This window comes from Chiloscyllium punctatum, chromosome 16 (assembly GCF_047496795.1).
Source record: "Chiloscyllium punctatum isolate Juve2018m chromosome 16, sChiPun1.3, whole genome shotgun sequence".
In the NCBI taxonomy this organism is placed as follows: Eukaryota; Metazoa; Chordata; class Chondrichthyes; order Orectolobiformes; family Hemiscylliidae; genus Chiloscyllium; species Chiloscyllium punctatum.
Window position 1 is genome coordinate 69,492,432 of NC_092754.1, and position 24,630 is coordinate 69,517,061.

Genomic DNA, 24,630 nt, shown 5'->3' on the forward strand with positions numbered 1-24,630 from the left:
ATTGGTTAGAGCAAGAACATAACCAAACATTGCTGCGGTCATGTGGTGGACGTGGACTGAGAAGGGAGCCGAATCGTTCCAAGGGGTACGGAGGGGGTGACCAGAGAGACTCTCAGCTGGAGACAGTCGTGTCTTGCCCGCAGACATGGATCACATCTGGAATAAGGCCACAGGGATTAACATAACCAGGAGAGGCCAGATTCGGCCATTAATTTGGTAAATTTAGTCTTGAGTCTGGTTAAAACATTCAACAAGGCCGGCCGCCTGCGGATGATAAGCACCGTGCAGTTGCCGACAAATACAAAGCTGGGAACAGAGTTCTCCGTTAATATTACATGCAAAGTGTGGTCCATTGTCTGAGCTAATGCACGCAGGTATACTGAAGCGGGGAATTATTTCCTTAAACAAAATCTTCACCACAGTCTCAGCAGTAGCGTTAGGAGGAGGGTAGACTTCAATCCACTTCGAAAAGACATCAACAATAAGCAAAACATATTTATAGCAACTCAACTCATTTCTCCAACTCAATGAAGTCCAGTTGAAGTGTCTCCAAGGGACCCTCCAGCAAGGGAGTTCTGCAGCAGACCTGACGCTTTCAAGGTGGAGTCGCTTGAGTGATGGAGTGAGCTGCCAGAGGAAGTGTTGGGTGCTGGTACGATGACAAGTTAAAAGGCTCCTGGATGGGCATCTGAATATGAAGGGTTCAGATGGGTCAGGGCCCAGTGATGGCAAATGCAACTGCACTCATAGAGATGTACAGCACAGAAACAGACCCTTCGGTCCAACTCGTCCTTGCTGACAAGAGAGCCAACCCAATTTAGTCCCAGCTGCCAGCACCCGGCCCATATAGGGGCCAAGTGATGGCAAACGTGACTAGATTAATTTAGGATATCTGGGCAGGTTGGGCCAAAGAGTCTGTTTCTGCGCTGTGTGACTCTAATTGTCTTCAGTGAAAGCAGAAGTGTGGTTGTGAAGGCTGGACCTTCAGAGCATGTTCTGCCCTGACTGGAAGCAGAAGAGTTTGACTGAAGTGTGTCAGTGTTAATGCCTTGATGTCTCATTTTGCTCCACCTTCTTGGGGTCATTAACCATTTTGTGTCTGGTCCTTCCTCGAGAAGCTGCATTGCAGGTTCACCCTGAATTGACACTTTATTTTTGCTTCCCAAAATCAGACCTGCTCACTCTCAGCAGGAACCCAGTGTTGTGAAAGATATTAACTTTCAGGTGGAGGTATCCAAAATTCAGAGAGATGTCAGTCTTGATGTTTTTGCTTTTTCTGCCCCTGTAAGATCCTGAATCAGCACCTTCAGGGGAATTAGTTAGAGCGGAGTGAGAACAGAGGGGAAGGGAGAGTGGGATGGTGCTTTCAGTTTTGTGGAACAACAAAAGATTATTCCACAGAAAGGAGAATTGCTTGTTCTGAATTTCTACCCTGCACTGATAGTGATGACTTTTGTAATCTGCTTTTGCAGAGTATATGAAAATCTGAAGACTGAAGTTTCAAAATCAACAGATGAAATGCTTATGACCGAAACATTGACTCTCCTGTTCCTCGGATACTGCCTGACCTGCTGTGCTTTTCCAGCGCCACATTTTTTGACTGACTCTCCAGTGTCTGCTGTCCTCACTTTGATGTCAATGTCTGACAGTCTCTGAACCAATTGGGACCGCAACTATTTTTGACTGTGATTTCTGTGAGAGGGATCCACACTTTTTGGTTCCTGTTTGAGGACGTTTTCAGCATCAGTGGGACTGGACGAGAGACCCCACTGTTTCAGCGCACTGTGCGTGGAGCCTGGAACAGTTATACGGCCTGGGAAGGGGACTTCACGGCAGGGAGGGGCTCTACACGTGTTTGTGTGCAGCTGAAGCTGTGGCCATGGAGAAACCTGAGGAATCCCGCCCTGTGGTGGAGCCGTGGAAGTGTGGCGACTGTGGGAAAGGCTTTCATGTCCCATCTGCCCTGGAGACACATCGGCGCAGTCACACCGGGGAGAGGCCATTCCCCTGCACCGACTGCGGGAAGGCCTTCAGACATTCCTCCCACCTGTTGGCCCACCAGCGGGACCACACGGGGGAGAAGCCCTTTAGCTGCCCAGAGTGTGGGAAGGCCTTCAGCACATCCTCCCACCTGCTGACCCACCAGCGTGTCCACACGGGGGAGAGGCCCTTCAGCTGCCCAGTGTGCGGGAAGGCCTTTACCCAGGCCTCCACCCTGCTGACCCACCAGCGGGTCCACACGGGGGAGAGGCCCTTCAGCTGCCCAGAGTGCGGGAAGGCCTTTACCCAGGCCTCCACCCTACTGAGGCACCAGCGTGTCCACACGGGGGAAAGGCCCTTCAGCTGCCCCAAGTGTGGGAAGGCCTTCAGCGACTCCTCCACCCTGCTGAGGCACGGGCGTGTCCACACCGGGGAGAGGCCATTCACCTGCTCTCAGTGCGGGAAGGGCTTCACCTGCTCCTCCCACCTGCTGACCCACCAGCAGGTCCACACGGGGGAGAGACCCTTCACTTGCTCTCAGTGCGGGAAGGGCTTCAGGTATTCCTCCCACCTGTTGAGGCACCAGCGTGTCCACACCGGGGAGAGGCCCTTCAGCTGCCCCGAGTGCGGAAAGGCCTTCAGCAATTCCTCTACCCTGTTGGCCCACCAGCATGTCCACACCGGGGATAGGCCGTTCACCTGCTCTCAGTGCGGGAAGGGCTTCACCTGCCCCTCCACCCTGCTGACCCACCAGCGGGTCCATACGGGGGAGAGGCCCTTCAGCTGTCCCGAGTGCGGAAAGGGCTTCAGCACATCTTCCTCCCTGCTGAGGCACCAGCGGATCCACACCAGGGAGAGGCCGTTCACCTGCTCTCGGTGCGGGAGGGCTTCACCTACCCCTCCCACCTGCGGAGCCATCAGCGAGTTCACGTGCCATCGCAGGGAGATTGAAGGAGTGATGGCCAAGTGCCATTATCGATTGGACTATCAGCCCGGTTCCGGGGACTCCGGGGTTTGAATCCCACCAAGACAGATGGCAGAATTAGTATTCGGTCAGAAATGTGGAGTTTGGAATCTAACAATGAGACCGTTTCAGGGAGGGGGGTGGTGCGGGGGAGAAAGCCCCCATCTGATTCCCTCTTGCCCTTGTTAGGGAAGGGAACCACCATTGTGGGAAAGGATTCACTCAGTCGTTCCAGCTGCATCCTTTACCCGGTCTGGTCTACACCTGACTCCAGACCCACAGCATTCTGGTTGACTCTACACTGCCCCTTCCTGGCAAATGAGCGGGGAGAAACTTACTTGGAGACAGGGTATGGGTTAAAATTGCTGAGTGAGGCAATACTTCCTCCGGGTTACAGATGTACCAAGGATCCAATTACAAAGGGACAACTTGGTGCTGACCAATAGTAAAGACAGTGAGGGGGGGTGGGACAGGGGAGGTGTGGTGTGTGCACTTTCACGTTGAGCTGTTCAAACAGCAACTGCTTTTTCTCTGCCTTTTTGCTGGGGGGATCTGATGCTGTAACAAAGTTGAGTTGCAATAAAGGTTACCTGAACTTACTGCCGGGCTCAGACTCTCATTGAAAGCTTTGATTTCCAAGAGGTTTTTGTTTTAAAGCTGCTCATTTCTTTCAGCCTCCTGCACTAAGTTTAGAACATGGAACATAGAACAGTACAGTGCAGAACAGGCCCTTCAGCCCTCGATGTTGCGCTGACCTGTGAACTATTCTCAGCTTGTCCCCCTACACTATCCCAAAATCAACCATGTGCTTATCTATGGATTGTTTCCATCTCCCTAATGTGGCTGAGTTGACTACCTTAGCAGGTAGGGCATTCCACGCCCTTACCACTCTGCATAAAGAACTTGCCTCTGACATCTGTCTTAAATCTATCACCCCTCAATTTGTAGTTATGTCACCTCGTACAAGCTGACGTCACCATGCTAGGAAAGAGTCTTTCACTGTCTACCCTATCTGATCATCTTATATGTCTCTCGGAAATCCCCTCTTAGCCGCCACCTTTCCAATGAGAACAGACACAAGTCTCTCAGCCTTTCCTCATAAGACCCTCCCTCCAGACCAGGCAACAACCTGGTAAATCTCCTCTGCTCCTTTTCCAATGCTTCCCATATCCTTCCTGAAATATGGGGGCCAGAACTATACACAATATTCCAAGTGTGGCCGCACCAGCGTTTTGTACAGTTGCAGCATGATATTGCGGTTCCGGAAATCAATCCCTCTACGAATGAAACCTAACACACCGTATGCCTTCTTCATAGCACTATCCACCTGGGTGGCAACTTTCAGGGATCTATGCACATGGACTCCAAGATCACTGCCTTCCTGTTATTCTTCCCAAAGCGAATCACCTCACATTTAGCTGCATTGAACTTCATTTGCCACCTCTCAGCCCAATTCTGCAGTTTATCCAAGTCCCCCTGCAACCTATAACATTCTTCCAAACTTTCCAGTACTCCCCCCACTTTAGTGTTTTCTGCAAATTTACTTATCCATCCACCTATGCCTGCATCTAAGTCATCTATAAAAATGACAAACCGCAATAGTCCCAAAACAGATCCTTGTGGCAAACCACAAGTAACTGGATTCCAGTCTGAATATTTTCCATAAACCACCACTCGCTGCCTTCTTTCAGAAAGCCAGTTTCTAATCCAAACTGCTAAATCACCCTCAATCCCATGCCTCTGCATTTTCTCCAACAGCCTGCCATGTGGAACCTTTACTGAGGTCCATGTACACCATGTCAACTGCCCTACCCTCATCTCCATGCTTGGTCACCTTCTCAATAAACCCAATGAGGTTTGTGAGACATGATCTGCCCTTGATGAAACCATGTTGACTATCTGAAATCAAATTGTTGCTTGCTAGATGATTATAAATCCTATCTCTAACATTCCTTTCCAAAAGCTTTCCGACAACAGAAGTAAGGCTCACTGGTCTATAATTACCTGGGTCATCTCTGCTGCCCTTCTTGAACAAGGGCACAACATTTGCAATCCTCCACTCTGGTACTAAACCTGTAGACAATGACAACTCAAATATCACAGCCAAAGGCTCTTCTATCTCCTCACTCGCTTCCCAAAGAATCCTCTGATAAATCCCATCCGGCCCAGGTCATTTGTCTACTTTCACTTCTTCTAGAATTGATAACACCTGTGTGCAACTAACCTCGATCCTTTCGAGTCTAATATCTCGTACCTCATTCTTCTCCTCTACAATATTCTCTTTTTCCTGAGTGAAGACCGATGAGAGATATTCATTAACACCTCTCCAATCTCCACAGGGCCCACACTCAACTTCCCACTTCTGTCTTTGACTGGCCCTATCCCTACCCTAATCATCCTCTTATTCCTCACATACCTATAGAAAGCTTTAGGGTTCTCCTGTATTCTATTTGTTAAAGACTGCTCATGTCCTCTCTTTGCTCTTAACTCTCTCTTTAGATCCTTCCTCGCTGATCTATAATTCTCCATCGCCTCATCTGAACCATCTTGGCTCATCAACACATAAGCCGTCTCCTTCTTTGTAACAAGAGACGCAATTTCTATTGTAAACCACGCTTCCCTTACCCTATCACTTCCTCCCTGCCTGACAGGGACATACTATCTGTTCCTTAAACCAGCTCCACATTTCAATTGTCCCCATCCCCTGCATTTTGCTACCCTATTCTATGCATCCTAACTCTTGCCTAATTGCATTATAATTGCCCTTGCCCCATCGATAACTCTTGACCTGTGGCATGTTCCTATCCCTTTACATCGCTAAATGAAACCTAACTGAATTATGGTCACTCTCTCCAAAGTGCTTACCTTCCACTAAATCAAGCATCTGGCCTGGTTCATTTCCAAGCACCAGATCCAGTGTGACCTCCCCTCTTGTTGGCCCTTCGACATACTGTGTCAGAAAACCCTCTTGCACACACTGGACAAAAACTGATCCATACGATGTACTAGAGTGAAAGCATTTCCTGTCAATGTTGGGGGAGGTAAAGTCCCCCCTAATGACCATCCTGTTCCTTTCACTCCTACCCAGAATAATTTTTGCTAATCCTCTCTTCCACCTCCCTGGAACTCTGCGGAGGCCTATTAAAAAAAACTCCAAGCAGTGTAACGTCTCCTCTCCTGTTTCTAACCTCAGCCCACATTACCTCAGTAGACGAGTCCTCATCAAAAGTTCTGTCAGCCACCGTTATAGTATCCTTGACTAACAAGGCCACACCTCTCCCTCTTTTACCGCCTTGGCTGTTCTCAATGAAAGATCAAAACCCTGGAACCTGCAACATCCATTCCTCACCCTGCTCTATCCATGTCTCCAAAATGGCCACAACATCCAAGTCCCAGGTACCTATCCGTGCTGCAAGCTCACCTACCTTATTGTGGATACTCTGGCATTGATGTAGACACACTTCAAACCACTTCGCTGTCTGCCAGCACATTCCTGTGACCCTGAAATCCTGTCCCTGTCCTTCCTGCTCTCATCCTCCTGTGCATTGCAGCTACACCCCCGGTTCCCATCCCCCTGCTGAGTTAGTTTAAACCCACCCGAATAGCACCAGCAAATTTCCCACCCTGGTTCAAGTGAAGACTGTCCTGTTTGTACAAGTCCCACTTTCCCGAATTATCCAAAAACCTGAAACCCTCCCTCCTGCACCATCCTTGCAGCCACGTGTTCAGCTGATATCTCTCCCTATTCCTTGCCTTGCTATCACGTGGCATGGGTAACAAACCAGAGATAACCACTCTGTTTGTTCTAGCCCTCAGCTTCCACCCTAGCTCCCTGAAATCCTGCCGTACATCCCTATCCCTCTTTCTACCTATGTCGTTGGTACCTACGTGGACCATGGTTTGGGGCAGGACACCCTCTCCCTTCAGGACCCCAAAGACATGATCCAAGACATCACGCACCCTGGCACCTGAGAGGCAACACACCAACCGCGAGTCTTGTTCGTTCCCAACAAATCTTCTATCTGACCCTCTAAGTATCGACTCCCCAATGACTAATACTCTCCTGCTTTCCCTCCTTTCCTTCTGGTGCAAGAGACCTGGGCCCCAGTGCATACCCCTAGTAAGACGTTTTCCCCCCTCAACAGTACCCTCTGACTTATACAGCAGGAAGAAAATAAAAATAAGTCGTCCCTCCTCTCCCAGGAACCTCTGCTCTCCAACTTCAAATGTAAAACCTCAACTCAGTGACTCCCCACTCCTGGGGTGCTGCTGCCGCTGAAAAATAGAAAATGTCACCTGTTTTTTTTGTGGTTAGCACTGCTGCCTCACAGCACCAGAGCCCCGGGTTCAGGGTTAGGGTGAATTGGCCACGCTAAATTGCACCATTGTATTAGGTGATGGGGAATGGGACTGGGTGTTTTGCTCTTCGACGGGTCGGTGTGGACTTGTTGGGCCGAAGGGCCTGTTTCCACACTGTAGGGAATCTGATCTAAAGTTCTGGAATTTATATATTGATGAACTGAAACCTGCAACCCCTTCTAAAAGATGAAGGATTCAGCAGCGGTCCAGGTTTGTGCCAAACATTGCATCGGTTGCAAGACACTGTGATGTTTTGCTATTAATTCTGTGTCTTATGATCCTGCAGCACAGCGACCCGCAGAAGGAGCAGCGCTGCAGAAGCGAGTGCTTCCAAATACACCTGGGTGGGCGGGGTTTACCAGGAGGGGCGGTGTTTATCCTGGGGGACGGGTTTTAGCGGAAGGGCGGTGCTCATCTCGTGAGGTTCGCGCGCTGGTAGGCGGGGCGAGGCTCAGCGGACGATGCGGCGCGTCCAGCCTGGACGCACGCGGCTTTGTGGGCGGTTGCGCGTGAGGGAGGGGGGCGTGGTTTTGACTCGCGCGGGGATCGCGGCGAAGGGGTGGGGTTTAGTGCAGGAGGGGAAAGAGGTTTGGTTCCCAGAGGCGGGGCTTTGTCCCGAAGCGGCGGGGCTTATGACCTGCTTCAGGAAGGGGCGGGGTCTACGAGCTGCGTTCGGAAGGGGCGGGGTTGACGTGTGACGTTGGCGGAGGAGGGGGCGGGACAGGACCTGGACCAGTGGGCGTGGCCATCCCGAAACCGGAAGTGTGCCCGCGGTCTGTTTTCTCCGCTGGAGCCTCGCCTGCAGCAAGTAAGGTAAAGCTTTATCAATATTTCCTTTTACAGAGTTTGTATTTAATAACCAGTAATGGATACTCAATATCATCATAAAGTCCCAAAATGCAATTCATTTCAATCCATTGCAGATAAGCACTAAGAGTTAATTTTCTACAGGATTCAACAGTCTCAGCACTAAAATGGTCTCACAAGGGAACGGCTGTGAATGTTATCACTTGGTGTCCTGTTCACACAGATTCACCGATGCTGAGGCAAACGTTCTTCATTGCCTTACAGCATCCTGTTCTCACTTGGTGAGCCCAGGTGTCCCTATCTTTAAGTTCTCTCCTCATTCTGAGCCTTCCTGCCTGTTTATTTTCTAGTGCAGTAAATGTATTCAATAATTCAGCATTACATTTTAGTCTGAATGTTTAAAGACAAGTTTTAAGGCTATAGACTTCATCACCCAGATGCCCACACTCTCATTCCTCCCTTTGATTGCACCGCGATCACTGAAAGAGAAGGCTAGTCCAAACGAATGCCCTTCAAGGTGGTCCAGCCGTCAACATCCTGTAGAGAGGCACCACCATCTTCGCAGCTCATCTGGTCATATTTATCATCACCATCGACACGTGTGGGTGAGCCATCAGATCGCGAAAGGAACATCTTCTGGGGCAAATCTATATCGCTAAGGGACCTCATAAGCCTAGCAATTAAATAGCTAACAATACCAATACCGACAAACAGACAAAGCTAAACCGATAAGCCAATTGTACCATCGGCCCAATCTGCAGTTTCCCCAACTGGTCCCTTCAGTCATTCTGTCATGGAATACCTGGATCACTTCTTGTATCTTAGTTAATATTGCCAGTGAGATTGGGAATGCCCATAGTGCGTTTATCTTGGACAATGGTGCTGACCTCACCCTCCCAGGCGAGTATATAGTCTAAGGCACACCGATTCTGCACAGAGTAAAGACACAGGTCTGATAATCCCAGTCTACTCTGATTCAGAGCCTCTTTACTCTTATTTCCTCAAATGGTCAGGCCACAAAAGAGGGAATTGAGGTTTTGTTGACTTGTCACCCCTGCCAATCCTTCCAACCTCAGGGTACTCTGGATTCCCCAGCCTATCGGGTGTCCTGTATTGTCACCCAGTTCCGTGGGATCCTTTCAGTTGGAGCAAGGTTGGCTGAGGTTCCATCGACTTGTCCACTGGCCTGGACAAGGTACTGTTGTGGGAACAAGGACTCCGATAGTGACCTTATGAGGGACATCTTTGCCATCCAGGACAAGGAAATTGGTAGCTTTACCTTAGCTGAAGAAATAATAGTCTGGTTTGGTGTATATTAGGGAGAGTTTGTCAAAATAGGTTACCGAAATGTTACAGCAGGGGGTCTGGTCAAGTCTACAGGAGTATAGGGTCAACGTTTTGGAAGAGGAGTCGCTTTAGCACTGTACAAAATGGGCCAAGTGACTCGAGCACTCGCACTGTATGGGAGACAATGGTCCTCAGAATGCTGTTCCCATTGGGCTCTCCCTTAGCTCTATTGTTCATGGTCTTGGTGACAGTATCTGGTTCTGACAAGAGAAAAGGCCTATAAATGCACAAGGGAAGGGTTCCGTTCCAGGTCCATGTGCCACATAAGGCCTGCTGTACCCCAGGCAGTGTTACACTGGCTGTTTGTATACACAGACCGGAGGTATTGGAAAGTGATATTTCTCTTCAAAGGATCGGCAGTAGGAAGTCTGACAAATAGAATGGAATCGGGGACTGATTGGTGCGGCTATTCAATTGACAACGGTGCAGTTGGACGCAAGCTGAGCGCCCAGCGACTGTGACCGTCGTAGGGGTGGGAAGTAAAACCTGGAAGGTTTCTCCGTTCTCCGTTAATATTACATGCAAAGTGTGGTCCATACGCAGGTATACTGAAGCGGGGAATTATTTCCTTAAACAAAATCTTCATCACAGTCTCAGCAGTAGTGTTAGGAGGAGGGTAGGCTTCAATCCACTTCAAAAAGATATCAACAATAAGCAAAACATATTTATAGCAACTCAACTCAACTCATTTCTCCAACTCAATGAAGTCCAGTTGAAGTGTCTCCAAGGGACCCGCCAGCAAGGGAGTTCTCGTAGAGAGCATGTTCTGCCCTGACTGGGAGCAGAAGAGTTTGACTGAAGTGTGTCGGTGTAAATGCCTTGATGTCTCATTTTGCTTCCACCTTCCCGGGGTCATTAACCATTTTGTGTCTGGTCCTTCCTCAAGAAGCTGCATTGTAGCTGAATTGACACTTTTTTATTGCTTCCCAAAATCAGACCTGCTCACTCTCAGCAGGATCTTAGTGTTGTGAAAGATATTAACTTTCAGGTGGAGGTATCCAAAATTCAGAGAGATGTCAGTCTTGATGTTTTTGCTTTTTCTGCCCCTGTAAGATCCTGAATCAGCACCTTTAGGGGAATTAGTTACAGCGGGCTGAGAACAGAGGGGAAGGGAGAGTGGGATGGTGCTTTCAACATTGTGGAACAGCAAAAGAATATTCCACAGAAAGTAGAATTGCTTGTTCTGAATTTCTACCCTACACTGATAGTGATGACTTTTGTCATCTCTTTTTGCAGAGTATATGAAAATCTGAAGACTGAAGTTTCAAAATCAACGGACGAAGGGCTTATTCCCGAAACATTGACTCTCCTGTTCCTCGGATGCTGCCTGACCTGCTGTGCTTTTCCAGCGCCACATTTTTTGACTGACTCTCCAGTGTCTGCAGTCCTCACTTTGATGTCAATGTCTGACAGTCTCTGAATCCATCGGGACCACAACGATTTTTGAATGTGATTTCTGTGAGAGGGATCTACACTTTTTGGTTCCTGTTTGAGGACGTTTTCAGCATCAGTGGGACTGGACGAGAGATCCCACTGTTGCAGCGAACTGTGTGTGGAGCCTGAAACAGTTATACAGCCTGGGAAGGGGACTTCACGGCAGGGAGGGGCTCTACACGTGTTTGTGTGCAGCTGAAGCTGTGGCCATGGAGGAACCTGAGGAATCCCGCCCTGTGGAGGAACCGTGGAAGTGTGGTGACTGTGGGAAAGGCTACCATTTCCCGTCTGCCCTGGAGACTCATCGGCGCAGTCACACGGGGGAGAGGCCATTCCCCTGCACCGACTGCGGGAAGGCCTTCAGACATTCCTCTCACCTGTTGGCCCACCAGCAGGACCACACGGGGGAAAGGCCCTTCAGCTGCCCAGAGTGCGGGAAGGCCTTTACCCAGGCCTCCACACTGCAGAGTCACCGGTGTATCCACACAGGGGAGAGGCCCTTCAGATGCCCAGAGTGTGGGAAGGCCTTTACCCAGGTCTCCACCCTGCGGAGGCACCAGCGTGTCCACACAGGGGAGAGGCCCTTCAGCTGCCCCGAGTGTGGGAAGGCCTTCAGTAATTCCTCCACCCTGCTGACCCACCAGCGGGTCCACACGGGGGAGAGGCCATTCAGCTGCCCAGAGTGTGGGAAGGCCTTTACCCAGGTCTCCACCCTATTGAGGCACCAGCGTGTCCACACGGGGGAGAGGCCCTTCAGCTGTCCTGAGTGCGGGAAGGCCTTCAGCGATTCCTCCACCCTGCAGAGTCACCAGCGTGTCCACAATGGGGAGAGGCCGTTCACCTGCTCTCAGTGCGGAAAGGGCTTCACCTGATCCTCCAACCTGCGGACCCACCATCGTATCCACACGGGGGAAGAGGCCCTTCAGCTGTCCTGAATGCAGGAAGGCCTTCAGTAATTCCTCCGCCCTGTTGAGGCACCAACATGTCCACACGGGGGAGAGGCCATTCACCTGCTCTCTGTGCGGGAAGGGCTTCACCTGCTCCTCCACCCTGCAGAGTCACCAGCGTATCCACACAGGGGAGAGACCCTTCAGCTGCTCTCAGTGCGGGAAGGCGTTTACCCACGTCTCCTCCCTGCTGACCCACCAGCGTATCCACACGGGGGAGAGGCCGTTCACCTGCTCTCAGTGTGGGAAGGCCTTCACCTGCTCCTTCAACCTGCAGACCCACCAGCGGGTCCACACGGGGGAGAGGCCCTTTAGCTGCCCAGAGTGTGGGAAGGCCTTTACCCAGGTTTCCACCCTGCTGAGGCACCAACGTGTCCACACGGGGGAGAGGCCCTTCAGCTGCCCCGAGTGCGGGAAGGCCTTCAGCAATTCCTCCACCCTGCTGACCCACCAGCGGGTCCACACGGGGGAGAGGCCATTCACCTGCTCTCAGTGCAGGAAGGGCTTCAGGTATACCTCCCACCTGCTGACCCACCGGCGGGTCCACACGGGAGAGAGGCCCTTCAGCTGCCCCGAGTGTGGGAAGGCTTTCAGCACATCTTCCACCCTGCTGAGACACCAGCGGATCCACACCGGGGAGAGGCTGTTCACCTGCTCTCAGTGCGGGAAGGGCTTCACCTACTCCTGCAACCTGTGGAAGCACCAGCGAGTTCACGTGCCATCGCAGGGGGATTTAAGGAGTGACGGCCGAGTGCCATTATCGATTGGACTATCAACCCGGTTCCGGGGTCTGCCGGGTTCAAATCCTGCCACGACAGATGGCAGAATCGGTATTCGGTCAGAAATGTGGAGTTCGGAATCTAACAATGAGACCGTTTCAGGGAGGGGGTGGTGCGGGGGAGAAAGCCCCCATCTGATTCACTCTCTCCCTTGTTAGGGAAGGGAACCACCATTGGGGGAAAGGATTCACTCAATCGTTCCAGTTGCATCCTTTACCCGGTCTGGTCTACACGTGACTCCAGACCCACAGCAGTCTGGTTGACTCTACACTGACCCTTCCTGGCAAATGAGCAGGGAGCCACTTACTTGGAGACAGGGTATGGGTTAAAATTGCTGAGTGAGGCAATACTTCCTCCGGGTTACGGCTGTAACAAGGATCCAATTACAAAGGGACAACTTGGTGCTGACCAATAGTAAAGACAGTGAGGGGGAGGTGGGACAGGGGAGGTGTGGTGTGTGCACTTTGACCTTGAGCTGTTCAAAAAGCAACTTCTTTTTATCTGCCTTTTTGCTGGGGGGATCTGAAGCTGTAACAAAGTTGGGTTGCAATAAAGGTTACCTGAACTTACTGCCGGGCTCAGACTCTCATTGAAAGCTTTGAGCTCCAAGAGGTTTTTGTTTTAAAGCTGCTCATTTCTTTCAGCCTCCTGCACTAAGTTTAGAACATGGAACAGAGAACAGTACAGTGCAGAACAGGCCTTTCAGCCCTCGATGTTGCGCTGACCTGTGAACTATTCTCAGCTTGTCCCCCTACACTATCCCAAAATCAACCATGTGCTTATCTAAGGATTGTTTACATCTCCCTAATGTGGCTGAGTTGACTACCTTAGCAGGGAGGGCATTCCATGCCCTTACCACTCTCTGCATAAAGAACTTGCCTCTGACATCTGTCTTAAATCTATCACCCCTCAATTTGTAGTTATGCCCCCTCGTACAAGCTGACGTCACCATCCTAGGAAAGAGTCTTTCACTGTCTACCCTATCTATATCTTATATGTCTCTATCAAATCCCCCCTTATCCGCCTTCTTTCCAATGAGAACAGACCCTCTCTCAGCCTTTCCTCATAAGACCCTCCCTCCAGACCAGGCAACAACCTGGTAAATCTCCTCTGCACCGTTTCCAATGCTTCCCACATCCTTCCTGAAATATGGGGGCCAGAACTATACAGGATATTCCAAATGTGGCCGCACCCGTGTTTGGTTTTGTTGCAGTGTGATATTGCGGTTCCAGAACTCAATCCCTCTACGAATGAAACCTAACACACCGTATGCCTTCTTCACAGCACTATTTACCTCAGTGGCAACTTTCAGGGATCTGTGCACAGGGACTCCAAGATCACTGCCTTCCTGTTATTCTTCCCAAAGTGAATCACCTCACATTTAGCTGCATTGAACTCCATTTGCCACCTCTCTGTCCAATTCTGCTAATCCATCCACCTATGCCTGTATCTAAGTCATTTATAAAAATGACAAACCGCAGTAGTCCCAAAACAGATCCTTGTGGCACACCACTAGTAACCAGACACCAGCCTGAATATTTTCCATAAACCACCACTCGCTCCTCTTAGTTCAAGTATCTGTAATAAGATTAACATTAGAACAACAGCAGGATTCAAAAACCCAACTGGACAGGGTCCACTCCTTTTCATGAGATTCCAGGATTCTCTCCTCCTCTTTCCCCACTTTTGATTGGTGCGGTCAATCAATTCTCAATGGTGCAGTTGGACCCAAGCTGAGCGCCCAGTGACTGTGACCGCCGTAGGGGTGGGAAGTAAAACCTGGAAGGGGCCATCCCAACGAGGTTGGAGACCTTTGCCATACAGTTCTTGACGAGCACCAATGAACCAGGGTCTACCCGTGACGAGGCTGAAAGGGAGGGAACATCGCTGTAGGCCGCACGCTCCTGGGAGTGAAAGGCACACATAACATTGGTTAAAGCAAGAACATAACCAATCATTGCTTCGGTCATGTGGTGGACGTGGACTGAGAAGGGAGCCGAATCGTTCCAAGGGGTACGGAGGGGGTGACCAGAGAGACTCTCAGCTGGAGACAGTCGTGTCTTGCCCACAGACATGGATCACATCTGGAATAAGGCCACAGGGATTAGCATAACCAGGAGAGGCCAGACTCTGCCACTTATTTGGCAAGTTTAGTCTTGAGTCTGGTTAAAACATTCAACAAGGCCGGCCGCCTGCGGATGATAAGCACCGTGCAGTTGCCGACAAATACAAAGCTGGGAACAGAGTTCTCCGTTAATATTACCTACAAAGTGTGGTCCATTGTCTGAGCTAATGCACGCAGGTATACTGAAGGGGGGGAATTATTTCCTTAAACAAAATCTTCACCACAGTCTCAGCAGTAGCGTTAGGAGGAGGGTAGGCTTCAATCCACTTCGAAAAGACATCAGCAATAAGCAAAACATATTTATAGCAACTCAACTCATTTCTCCAACTCAATGAAGTCCAGTTGAAGTGTCTCCAAGGGACCCTCCAGCAAGGGAGTTCTCGTAGACAGCATGTTCTGCCCTGACTGGGAGCAGAAGAGTTTGTCTGAAGTGTGTCGGTGTTAATGCCTTGATGTCTCATTTTGCTCCCACCTTCTCGGGGTCATTAACCATTTTGTGTCTGGTCCTTCCTCAAGAAACTGCATTGCAGGTTCGCCCTGAATTGACACTTTTTTTTTGCTTCCCAAAATCAGACCTGCTCATTCTCAGCAGGATCCCAGTATTGTGAAAGATATTAACTTTCAGGTGGAGGTATCCAAAATTCAGAGAGATGTCAGTCTTGATGGTTTTGCTTTTCAGCATCTTCAGGAGAGTTAGTTAGAGCGGAGTGAGAACAGAGGGGAAGGGACAGTGGGATGGTGCTTTTAATTTTGTGGAACAGCAAAAGAAAAGAATATTCCACAGAAAGTAGAATTGCTTGTTCTGAATTTCTACCCTGCATGGATAGTGATGACTTTTGTAATCTGTTTTTAACAGTGTATTTGAAGATCTGAAGACGGAAGCTTCAAAACCAACAGATGAAGGCCTTATGCCCGAAACATTGACTCTCCTTTGATTCGGATGCTGCCTGACCTGCTGTGCTTTTCCAGTACCACACATTTTGACACTGACTCTCCAGCGTCTGCAGACCTCACTTTAACGTCAATGTCTGACAGTCGCTCAATCCATTGGGACCGGAAACAATTTTCAACTGAGTCTGAGAGAAGGAGCAAAGTGTTTTGGTTCCTGTTTGAGGATGTTTTCAGCATCAGTGGGACTGGATGAGAGACCCCACTGTTGCAGTGCACTGAGTGTGGAGCCTGAAACAGTTATACAGCCTGGGAAGGGGAATTCAGGGTGGGGAGGGGCTCCTCACACGTTTGTGTGTAACTGATGGTTCGGCCATGGAGTAACCCGAGGAATCCCACCCCATGGAGAAATGGTGGAAGGGTGGCGACTGCAGGAAAAGCTTCCATGTCCCCTCTGTCCTGGAGACTCATCGGCGCAGCCACACCAGGGAGCGCCCGTTCCCCTGTCCCGTCTGCGGGAAGGGCTTCAGCACTTCCTCCACCCTGCTAACCCACCAGCGGATCCACACTGGGGAGACACCCTTCAGCTGGCCAGTGTGCAGGAAGGCCTTCAGTGATTCCTCCATCCTGCTGAGGCACCAGTGGGTCCACACGGGGGAAGAGGCCCTTCAGCTGCCCCAAGTGCAGGTAGAGATTTACCCAGGCCTCCAACCTGCTGACTCACCAGCAGATCCACACAGGAGAGAGGCCCTTCAGCTGCCCAGAGTGCGGGAAGGCTTTCACCAGCTCTACCAACCTCCGGAGGCACCAGGGAGTTCATGTACCATCGCAGGTGGATTGAAGGCGCGATGGCTGACTGCCATTATCGACTGGACTATCAACCCAGTTCCAGAGGCTCCCGGGTTTGAATCCCACTGCAGCAGATGGTGCGATACAGGGTATGGGTTGAAATTGCCGAGTGAGGCAATACTTCCTCCAGGTTAAGGCTGTACCAAGGATCCAATTACAAAGGGACAACTTGGTGGTGACCAATAGTATAGAAGTGAGGTGGGTTGGAGGGAGGGGGGGGACGGTGGGGTGGGCTTTGATCTTGAGCTGTTTAAAAAGCAGCTACTTTCTCTCTGCCTTTTTGCTGAGGAGGATTGAACTTGCCAACGTGAACCACACTTTGCAGAGAGAGGAAATTTCTCCGGATGGAAGAGGTTGATGGAAGTCAACAATTGTCAGATTATTTCATGAAAATAACAGCTGGTATGGGGATCCCAGAAGAGGGGCGTCTGTACTGACACACAGAAACAAACCCTTCAGTCCAGGCCAACCAGATATCCTAAATTAATCAAGTGACCCATTTGCCAGCATTTGGCCCATATCCCTCTGAATGCTTCCTATTCATGTCCCCATCCAGATACATTTTTTTCTTCGGACAATACTTGGGTGAGAGCCAAGATATGCAATACCTCAATGTATAATAATGAAGCAGCTCATTTATTCTGAAACTATTTCAATTAGTTGGTTAATTGCCAAATAATAGCTGCATAACTGTTGTCAATATTGATACCCAGGAAAGCTATTTTGTTTAATATATTTCCTTTGTAAAGATCTTATCCAAATTATAAAATGATTGTATTTTCATACAAAATAAAATTTGCAGGGTTTTATTAAATGGTTGAACGTAACTTTGCACTTAATTGCTCTGTTTGGGATTAAACATTGTGACTTAGCTAAAAGTGATCTTTCATAATATAGGGTGAGTCTATTAACAAACGAATGTTGCCATTTGCTCTCAAGTTAGCTCAGATTCAATTTGAAATTCTTGAATGAGTTGAATAAGGGGTAAAAAGCAAATATTTATTGCACTTTTCTGAAATTCTCTGCACTGCCATTGTAGTTGGTAAAACAAAATATGTATCTCTCTTCATAACTTTGATATCACCACAAATCCTAGGAACCCCATCCAGGACAAACATATAAATAGAAAGTAGGAGACAACAGCTTCGCTTCACTTGGAGGTCACCACTGATGATGTTACCTAGCCAGGTAATCAAATGTCTGGATATCAAACCTACAGCTCAGCGAGCAAACCTGCACCCTAAACATTCTACTTTGCTGAAAGACTGCACAATCTGCAGGCACTGGATTAGTGGTGCTGGAAGAGCACAGCAGTTCAGGCAGCATCCAACGAGCAGCGAAATCAACGTTTCGGGCAAAAGCCCTTCAGCAGGAATAAAGGCAGTGAGCCTGATTTTGGAAACCTCTATAAAGAGAACAAAGAACCCTACAGCACAGGAACAGGCCCTTCAGCCCTCCAAGGCTATGCTGATCGAGATACTCTATCAAAACCTGCCGCCTATTTTCTAAGGATCTGTATCCCTCTGCTCCTTGCCCATTCATGTATCTGTCTAGATACATCTTAAATGACACTATCGATCCCACCCCTACTGCCTCCCCTGGCGATGCATTCGAGGCACCCACCACCTCTCTGTGTAAAGAACTTTCCATGTAGATCTCCCTCAAACCTTTCCCCTCTCACTTTGAACTCGTAACCCTGAGTAATTAAGTCTTCTCCTCTGGAAAAATAATTCTCCCTATCCACCCTGTTTACACCTCTCATGGTTTTTCGGCCTCAATCAGGAACCCCCCACCCCGCCTCGACCTCCTTATTTCCAGTGAAAATAATCCTAATCTACTCAACCTCTCCTCATAGCTAGCGCTCTCCATAACAGGCAACATCCTGGTGAACCCCCTCTGCACTCTCTCCAAACGTATCCACATCCTTTTGGAAATCTGGCAACCGGAATTGTACGCAGTATTCCAAATGCGCCAAACCAAAATCTTATATAACTTTAACATGACCTGCCAGCTCTTTTCCCCAATCCGTCCGATGATGGAACGTGTGTTGTATGCTGCCTTGACCACTCTACTGACATGCATTTGCCACCTTCAGAGAACAATAGACCTGAACACCCAGCTCTCTCTGTACATCAATTTCCCCCAGGACCTTTCCATTTACTGTATAGCTCGCTCTTGAATTGCATCTTCCAAAATGCATCACCTCACATTTGTCTGGGTTGAACTCCATCTGTCATTTCTCTTCCCAACTCTCCGGTCTATATTCTGCTGAAGCGTCTGACAGTCCCCTTCACTATCCGATTTTCCATCAATCTGAATGTCATCTGCAAACTTGCTAATGAGGCACTCGATACCTTCACCTTTCAACCTCCTGTGCTCCAGTGAAAAAAGTCCCAGCCTACCCACCAATAGGGTCGAATTCTGTCTTGGTCCCAATGTCGAGTCAGCCTGACATTTTTGATAGAAAAGCTATGCATTTAAATTACGTTCTTGAGAAAGTTACTGAAAACAGGTTCTGGGATTAACATACCAAAGAACAGAACTCCATTCTAAAAGATGGAAGATTTAATCTAAATTGTTTAATGTATCACATCTCCAGGACACTGGACTCCGTTGGCTATAAATAGTCTAATCATGACCTTATTGTCCACAACCACCTGAAGCAGCAGCTGCACTTCATAGCGCCAGAGATCCGGGTTCAATTCCCACCTCGGGCAACTGTCAGTGTGGAGTTTGCACATTCTCCCCGTGTCTGCGTTGGTTTCCTCCCACAGTCCAAAGATGTGCAGGTTAGGTGAAGTGTCCACGCTAATTTGCCTGTAGTGTTAGTAGAAGGGGTAAATGTTGGGGAATGGCTCTGGGTGGGTAGCTCTTCGAAGGGTCGGTTTGGGTTGAAGGACCTGTTTCCACACTGTAAGTAATAAAATCTAAAATAAATCTAATCACTCCGAAAGCTAGGGCTTCCAAACAAACCATGTTATGGCAGCAGCGGGAGGTGTGGATTATATTCACTAAAAACAGTTAAGCAGTTAGATAACACGTTCGAGTGGGAAGTGTGTATAACATGATCTCACAACTTCTATACTCAATGCTATTAGCAATGAAGGAAGGCAAACCAAACGCTGCCTTCACTACTCTATCCACCTGAGACTCTAGCACTCCAAGGTCTCTTTATTCTGCAACACTCCCCTTAACTGTGTCAGTCCTGCCTGGATTGCTTGACCTAAATACAAACCTCTGATTTCTCTAAATTAAACTCCAACTGACACTCCTCGGCTCATCAGCCGATCCCATAAATTCTAATTTATAGTGAACTCTTTCCTCTCTTATTCCCTGGAAACCGAAAATCTCCATCCCACACTCACTCCCTCCATTTTCACTTTGCTTATAGCGGAAGAATGTAACTGAGAAACATATCAGCCATGATTGAATGGAATGAGCAGACCTGGTGGCCTAATTTCTGCTCCTGTGTCTTGTGGTCTCTTGCTGTCCTGGACACCGAGAGAATTGGGACCAGCATTGAACCGATCATGACTGGATATGGATCTACCTGCATCTCGGTGGATGGGCTGGGACTTTCACTGGAGCAGAGGAGGAGGAGATGTGACCTTATCAAGGTTTATAAAATCATGAGGAGAGAGAGGAGGTGAACGACGGGTGTCCTTCCCCTAGGGTTGGGGTTTCAAGATTAGGGAGCAAATTTTGATGGTGACAGGAGAAAGAGATTTTAAAAAGACTTGAAGGGCACAATTTTTTTTTAATAGAGTGGTTCACGTGTGGACTAAATGTCTAGAGGAAGTGGTGGATGCAGATACAGTAATGATGTCTAAAAGACATTTGGATAACTTCATGAATAGGAAAGGTTTGGAGGGATTTGGGCCAAAACACTGGCAGGTGGGACTGGTTTAGTTTGAGAACATAGTCAGCATGGACTCGTTGGACTGAAGGATCTGTTTCTGTGCTGTATGGCTGTGTAACTTGGTTCTATACTAGTCTTTAAACCATTTTCTTGCCTTCCCCATAAACATCCACATAAAAATCAGATGAACTCAGCCTTGAATATATTCAATGACCCCCTAACTGCAGGAAGACATCCCTACTTCTGAACTCAATTCGTCTTGCTAATACACCACTTGCCTTGCTCATTGCCTGCTGTACCTGTCTGACAACTGGCACAGAAGGACACTGATGCCCCTCTGAACATCCACGCATCATTCCTGATGAAGAGCTCGTGCCCCAAACTACGACTGTCCTACTGCTCAGATGCTGCTTGACCTGCTGTGCTTTGTCAATTGTAGTCTTCTCTACATCGGGGAAAACGAGCGTAAACTTGGGGAACGGTTGGCTGAGCATCACAGCCGGGTCCGCAGAGGCTGAGCAGACTTCCCAGTCTCCACCCATTTTAATGCCCCTTCCCACTCCCCTTCTGACATGACCATCTTTGGCTTCCTCCATTACCACAACAAACCAAACCACAAATTGGAGGAACAAAACCTCATCTTGTCTGAGCAGTCAACAGCCCGGAGGACTCAACACAGTTCTCCAATTTCAAATAATCTCCCATCCCATCCCCCAACTCACTTCCCAGCCCCTTCCACTCTTCCCTGCCAACTCGATTCCTTCCTCCCATTCACCAACCAGGTCGTACCAGATTATGGGGATAAGGCAGGAACAGGATACTGATTGAGGATGATCAGCCATTATCACAATGAATGGTGGTGCTGGCTCGAAGGGCAGAACAGCCTACTCCTGCACCTATTGTCTATTGTACCCTCTACCTGTCTCCACCTATCCCCACTTCAATACCCTGCCCCCAGCACACCCTTGTTCCACAGCTCTCCCTATACCCACCCCCAGTCCTGAACAAGGGTTACACCAGATACCTCGACTTCTCCACCTCCTGATACTGCCTGGCTTGCTCTTCCAGTCTCCTGTCTGTCTATTTTGCCAATTGAGACACAGGCCTGGACTAACTTTTCCAGAGTCTGTCCCCTCGCTGGATTCACTCCCATTCCTTTCAGTTGCTCCAAGTCAACACTTGAACCCCAGAATGAAACGTAAATGGAAAAGGGGGTGAGAAAAGAGAGTGCTGTACTCACATGTTGGACAGAGGAAAGAAGTTGCAGTCTGAGGTGAAGCTCAATCTTCATTCAGAGAGAGGAGGAGCAGGACCTTAAGAAGCTCATGCTCCAACTTCCACATTCACCAATAGGGGAGCTCCGAATGGCAGAAGGACAAGTCTCCCCCTGGTCCTCCAGTGCTCCTTATTCGTCCATCAAAAGTAGGTTTCGCAACTTTTCTGCCGACAGCGAGGAACATGCCCAATGTTTTGGTGACATTGGCAAACACGTGCCCTGCTTGTTGACACTGAGGAGTGTACACAACGTGCTCTGTAGCAATGCTGATGTTATTGACAGATTTTAAGTTTCCAAATACCTATCGGAGAACAAAAAGGGCAGAGCCATAATTCCCCCCCCAATGTGGCTCGATATTTGGCAATGTTTTTAAGTCTTTTCCTCAGTGTTGGGGTGAGACTCACAACTAGAGGGAATAGGTTTAGGGTGAGGCCACAAAGATATAAAAGGTTCCTGAAGGGGCAACGTTTCCATGTGGAGGGTGGTGCAGGTATGGAATGAGCTGCCAGAGGAAGTGGAGGAGGCTGGTATAATTACAGCCTTTAAAAGGTATCTGGATGGGTATATGAATAGGAAGGGTTTAGAGGGATATAGCGCTGGCAAAGGGGACTAGATTAATTCAGGATATCTGGATTTTCCTAACGGCCGCCCTCCCGCCGCTTCCTCGCTCGAGCGACTTCTCCTCCCAACCGCCTTCACCCCCGCGTGACGTCTGCACGTGGGAGATGGGCGGGGCCGGGGGAGGAGATGGGCGGGGCCGGGGGAGGGGATGGGCGGGGCCCGGGGGTGGGATGGGCGGGGACCGGGGAGTGCCTCACCGTCACCAAGTCACAGCCCCCTCGCGCTCCAACTGTTCATTCACAAAAACAAACTCTCCTGTCTCACTCTGCAGCTGCGGGGGGCGGGGACACTGCCACGTTTCGAGGAGCCCTGTCTACATTGGGAAAGCTCACGGCTCAATTTAAACAGATATTCCGACATCTAACGGAACGGCGTCATATCTAAAGGGGGAGATCTGCATTTTAAAGGGACGTGGACATTTTAGCGGGTATTTCTGCAAATAAAGAGGTTTAAATGGACAAGATTATATTTCAAAGGGATGTGAGCACATTCAAAGAGATATCTTCATATGTAAAGTGACGCAGTTATATCTAAATGAATCTACATTTCAAAGGGACGTTGCCCTATTTATAAGTAGAGACAATAGGTGTGAATTCTGTCTGTGTCCCAATGTTGAGTCTTAGAAAAGCTCTGCATTTAAATTACATTCTTGAGAAGGTAATTTATAGATTAGGGTGTAGAGGTTAGGGAGAATTGGCCGTGCTAAGTTACCCCTAGTGACCAGGGATGTACAGGTTAGGGTGGCTTGGCCATGGGAAATACGGAGTCAGGGGTTGGGTTATGGGTGGGATACTGTTCAGAGGGCCAGAGGGAAATAGATGGGCTGAATGGCCCGCTTCCACCTTGTCGGAATTCGATGACCCTCCCCACAAAGGAGCATTTTATCTGCATCTATCCTGTCAAGCCCCTTTCAGAATTCTACTGGTTTCAATAGAGGTATACAGCACAGAAACAGACACTTCGGTCCAATTCGTCCATGTTGACCAGGATTCCAAACTAAACCAGTCCCACTTGCCTGCATTTGGCCCATATCCCTCTAAACCTTTCTACTCATGTATCCATCCGAATGCTGTTTCAATGTTGTCTCTGTGCCTGCATCTACCACATCCTCAGCAAGTTCATTCCACATGCAAATCACCCTCTTTCAAAATGTTGCCCCTCTGGTTCCTTTTAAATCTCTCTCCTCACATTAAAAAAAGCCCCCTAGTTTTGATTTCCCCTACGCTAAGGAAGAGCCATTTGCTATTCACCTTACCTCCACTCTTCATGATTTTATCAATCTCAATGAGGTCACCCCCAACTTCCTGTGCTCCTGTGAATAAAGTCCCAGCCTCTCCTCATAACTCAAACCCTCCAGTCCTTCCAACATCCTGGTAAATCTTTATTAAACCCTCTCTAATAGTGTTCTTCCTATTACAGGGCCACCAGAACTGTACTCCGTACTCTGAAAGTGCCCTCACCAACATCCTGTACAACCACAACATGATGTCCCAACCCCGATACTCAATGGTGTGAACAATGAAGGCAATGTTGCGAAATGCCACCTGAACCACCCTGTCTATGTACCCGAACACCCCCCCCCACACACACACACACACAAACTCACATGCACACAGATACACACACACTACTCTGTGGGGTGAAATTGTATTGGCAGAATTATATTTGCAGATACATTCAAGTTTGTTCAAAAAGCACACAATCTGCAGGCAGTCAATGCATGTAATATTTTACAAATTCAGACTTTGGAAACAGAACCAGTCTGATTCAAGATTGGAATACCAACAGACTGAAATCTCACCTTTAATGCATTGTCTGAGCAGACATGTCTTTTTTTTTATAAAACCTGAAGTCATCTCAAGAACATTGTTACACATTAATGAACCAAAGCCCACACCCATTCTAAGAGATGAAGACTATCTAAGTTTGTTCAATATATTCTATCAGTTGCATGACACTGATCTTTTGATGTAAGTTCTGTGTCTTATGATGCTGTTCTATGAGGCTTATGTGTCGATGAGGCAGGATGGTACAGATGAGGCGATTGAGAATTACAGATCACCGAGGAAGGATTGAAAGAGAGAGTTAAGAAGAGCAAAGAGAGGACACGAGCAGTCTTTAGCAAACAGATGATTAGGGTAGGAATAGGGCCAATCAAAGACAGAAGTGGGAAGTGGAGTGTGGGCCCTGTAGAGTTCGGAGAGAGGCTAAATGAACATTTCTCATCAGTGTTCACTCAGGAAAAGAATGAGGTACGAGATATTGGACTCGAAAGGACCGAGGTTGGTTACACACAGGTGTTATCAATTCAAGGAGGAGTGAAAGTGGACAAGTCCCCTGGGCTAGATGGGATTTATACAAGGATTCTCTGGGAAGCGAGGGAGGAGATAGCAGA

At 48.7% G+C, this 24,630-nt stretch overlaps 2 protein-coding genes and 1 pseudogene across 3 annotated transcripts in view; 2 read left to right on the forward strand and 1 right to left on the reverse strand.

Moving 5' to 3' along the window:
* LOC140487205 (uncharacterized) overlaps window positions 1-3,487 on the forward strand; it is a 49,170-nt gene extending 45,683 nt beyond the window's left edge. The window contains exon 4 of the mRNA XM_072586858.1: window positions 2,063-3,487. Within this exon, the coding sequence (XP_072442959.1) occupies window positions 2,063-2,998 (936 nt within the window). The 3' untranslated portion in view covers window positions 2,999-3,487. The remainder of the gene's footprint in view (window positions 1-2,062) is intronic.
* The window catches only part of LOC140487198 (uncharacterized), a 59,696-nt gene that overhangs the window by 10,340 nt on the left and 24,726 nt on the right, over window positions 1-24,630 (reverse strand). Inside the window, exon 2 of one of the 2 annotated variants that reach the window (XM_072586845.1) lies at window positions 22,483-22,494. In XM_072586845.1, coding sequence (XP_072442946.1) covers window positions 22,483-22,494 — 12 coding nt within the window. Of the gene's footprint in view, window positions 1-21,578; window positions 21,956-22,482; window positions 22,495-24,630 lie in introns of those variants that run through there. The other variant, XM_072586844.1, reaches the window with a different exon arrangement.
* Window positions 8,054-24,630, forward strand: part of LOC140487204 (uncharacterized) — a 62,333-nt pseudogene continuing 45,756 nt past the window's right edge.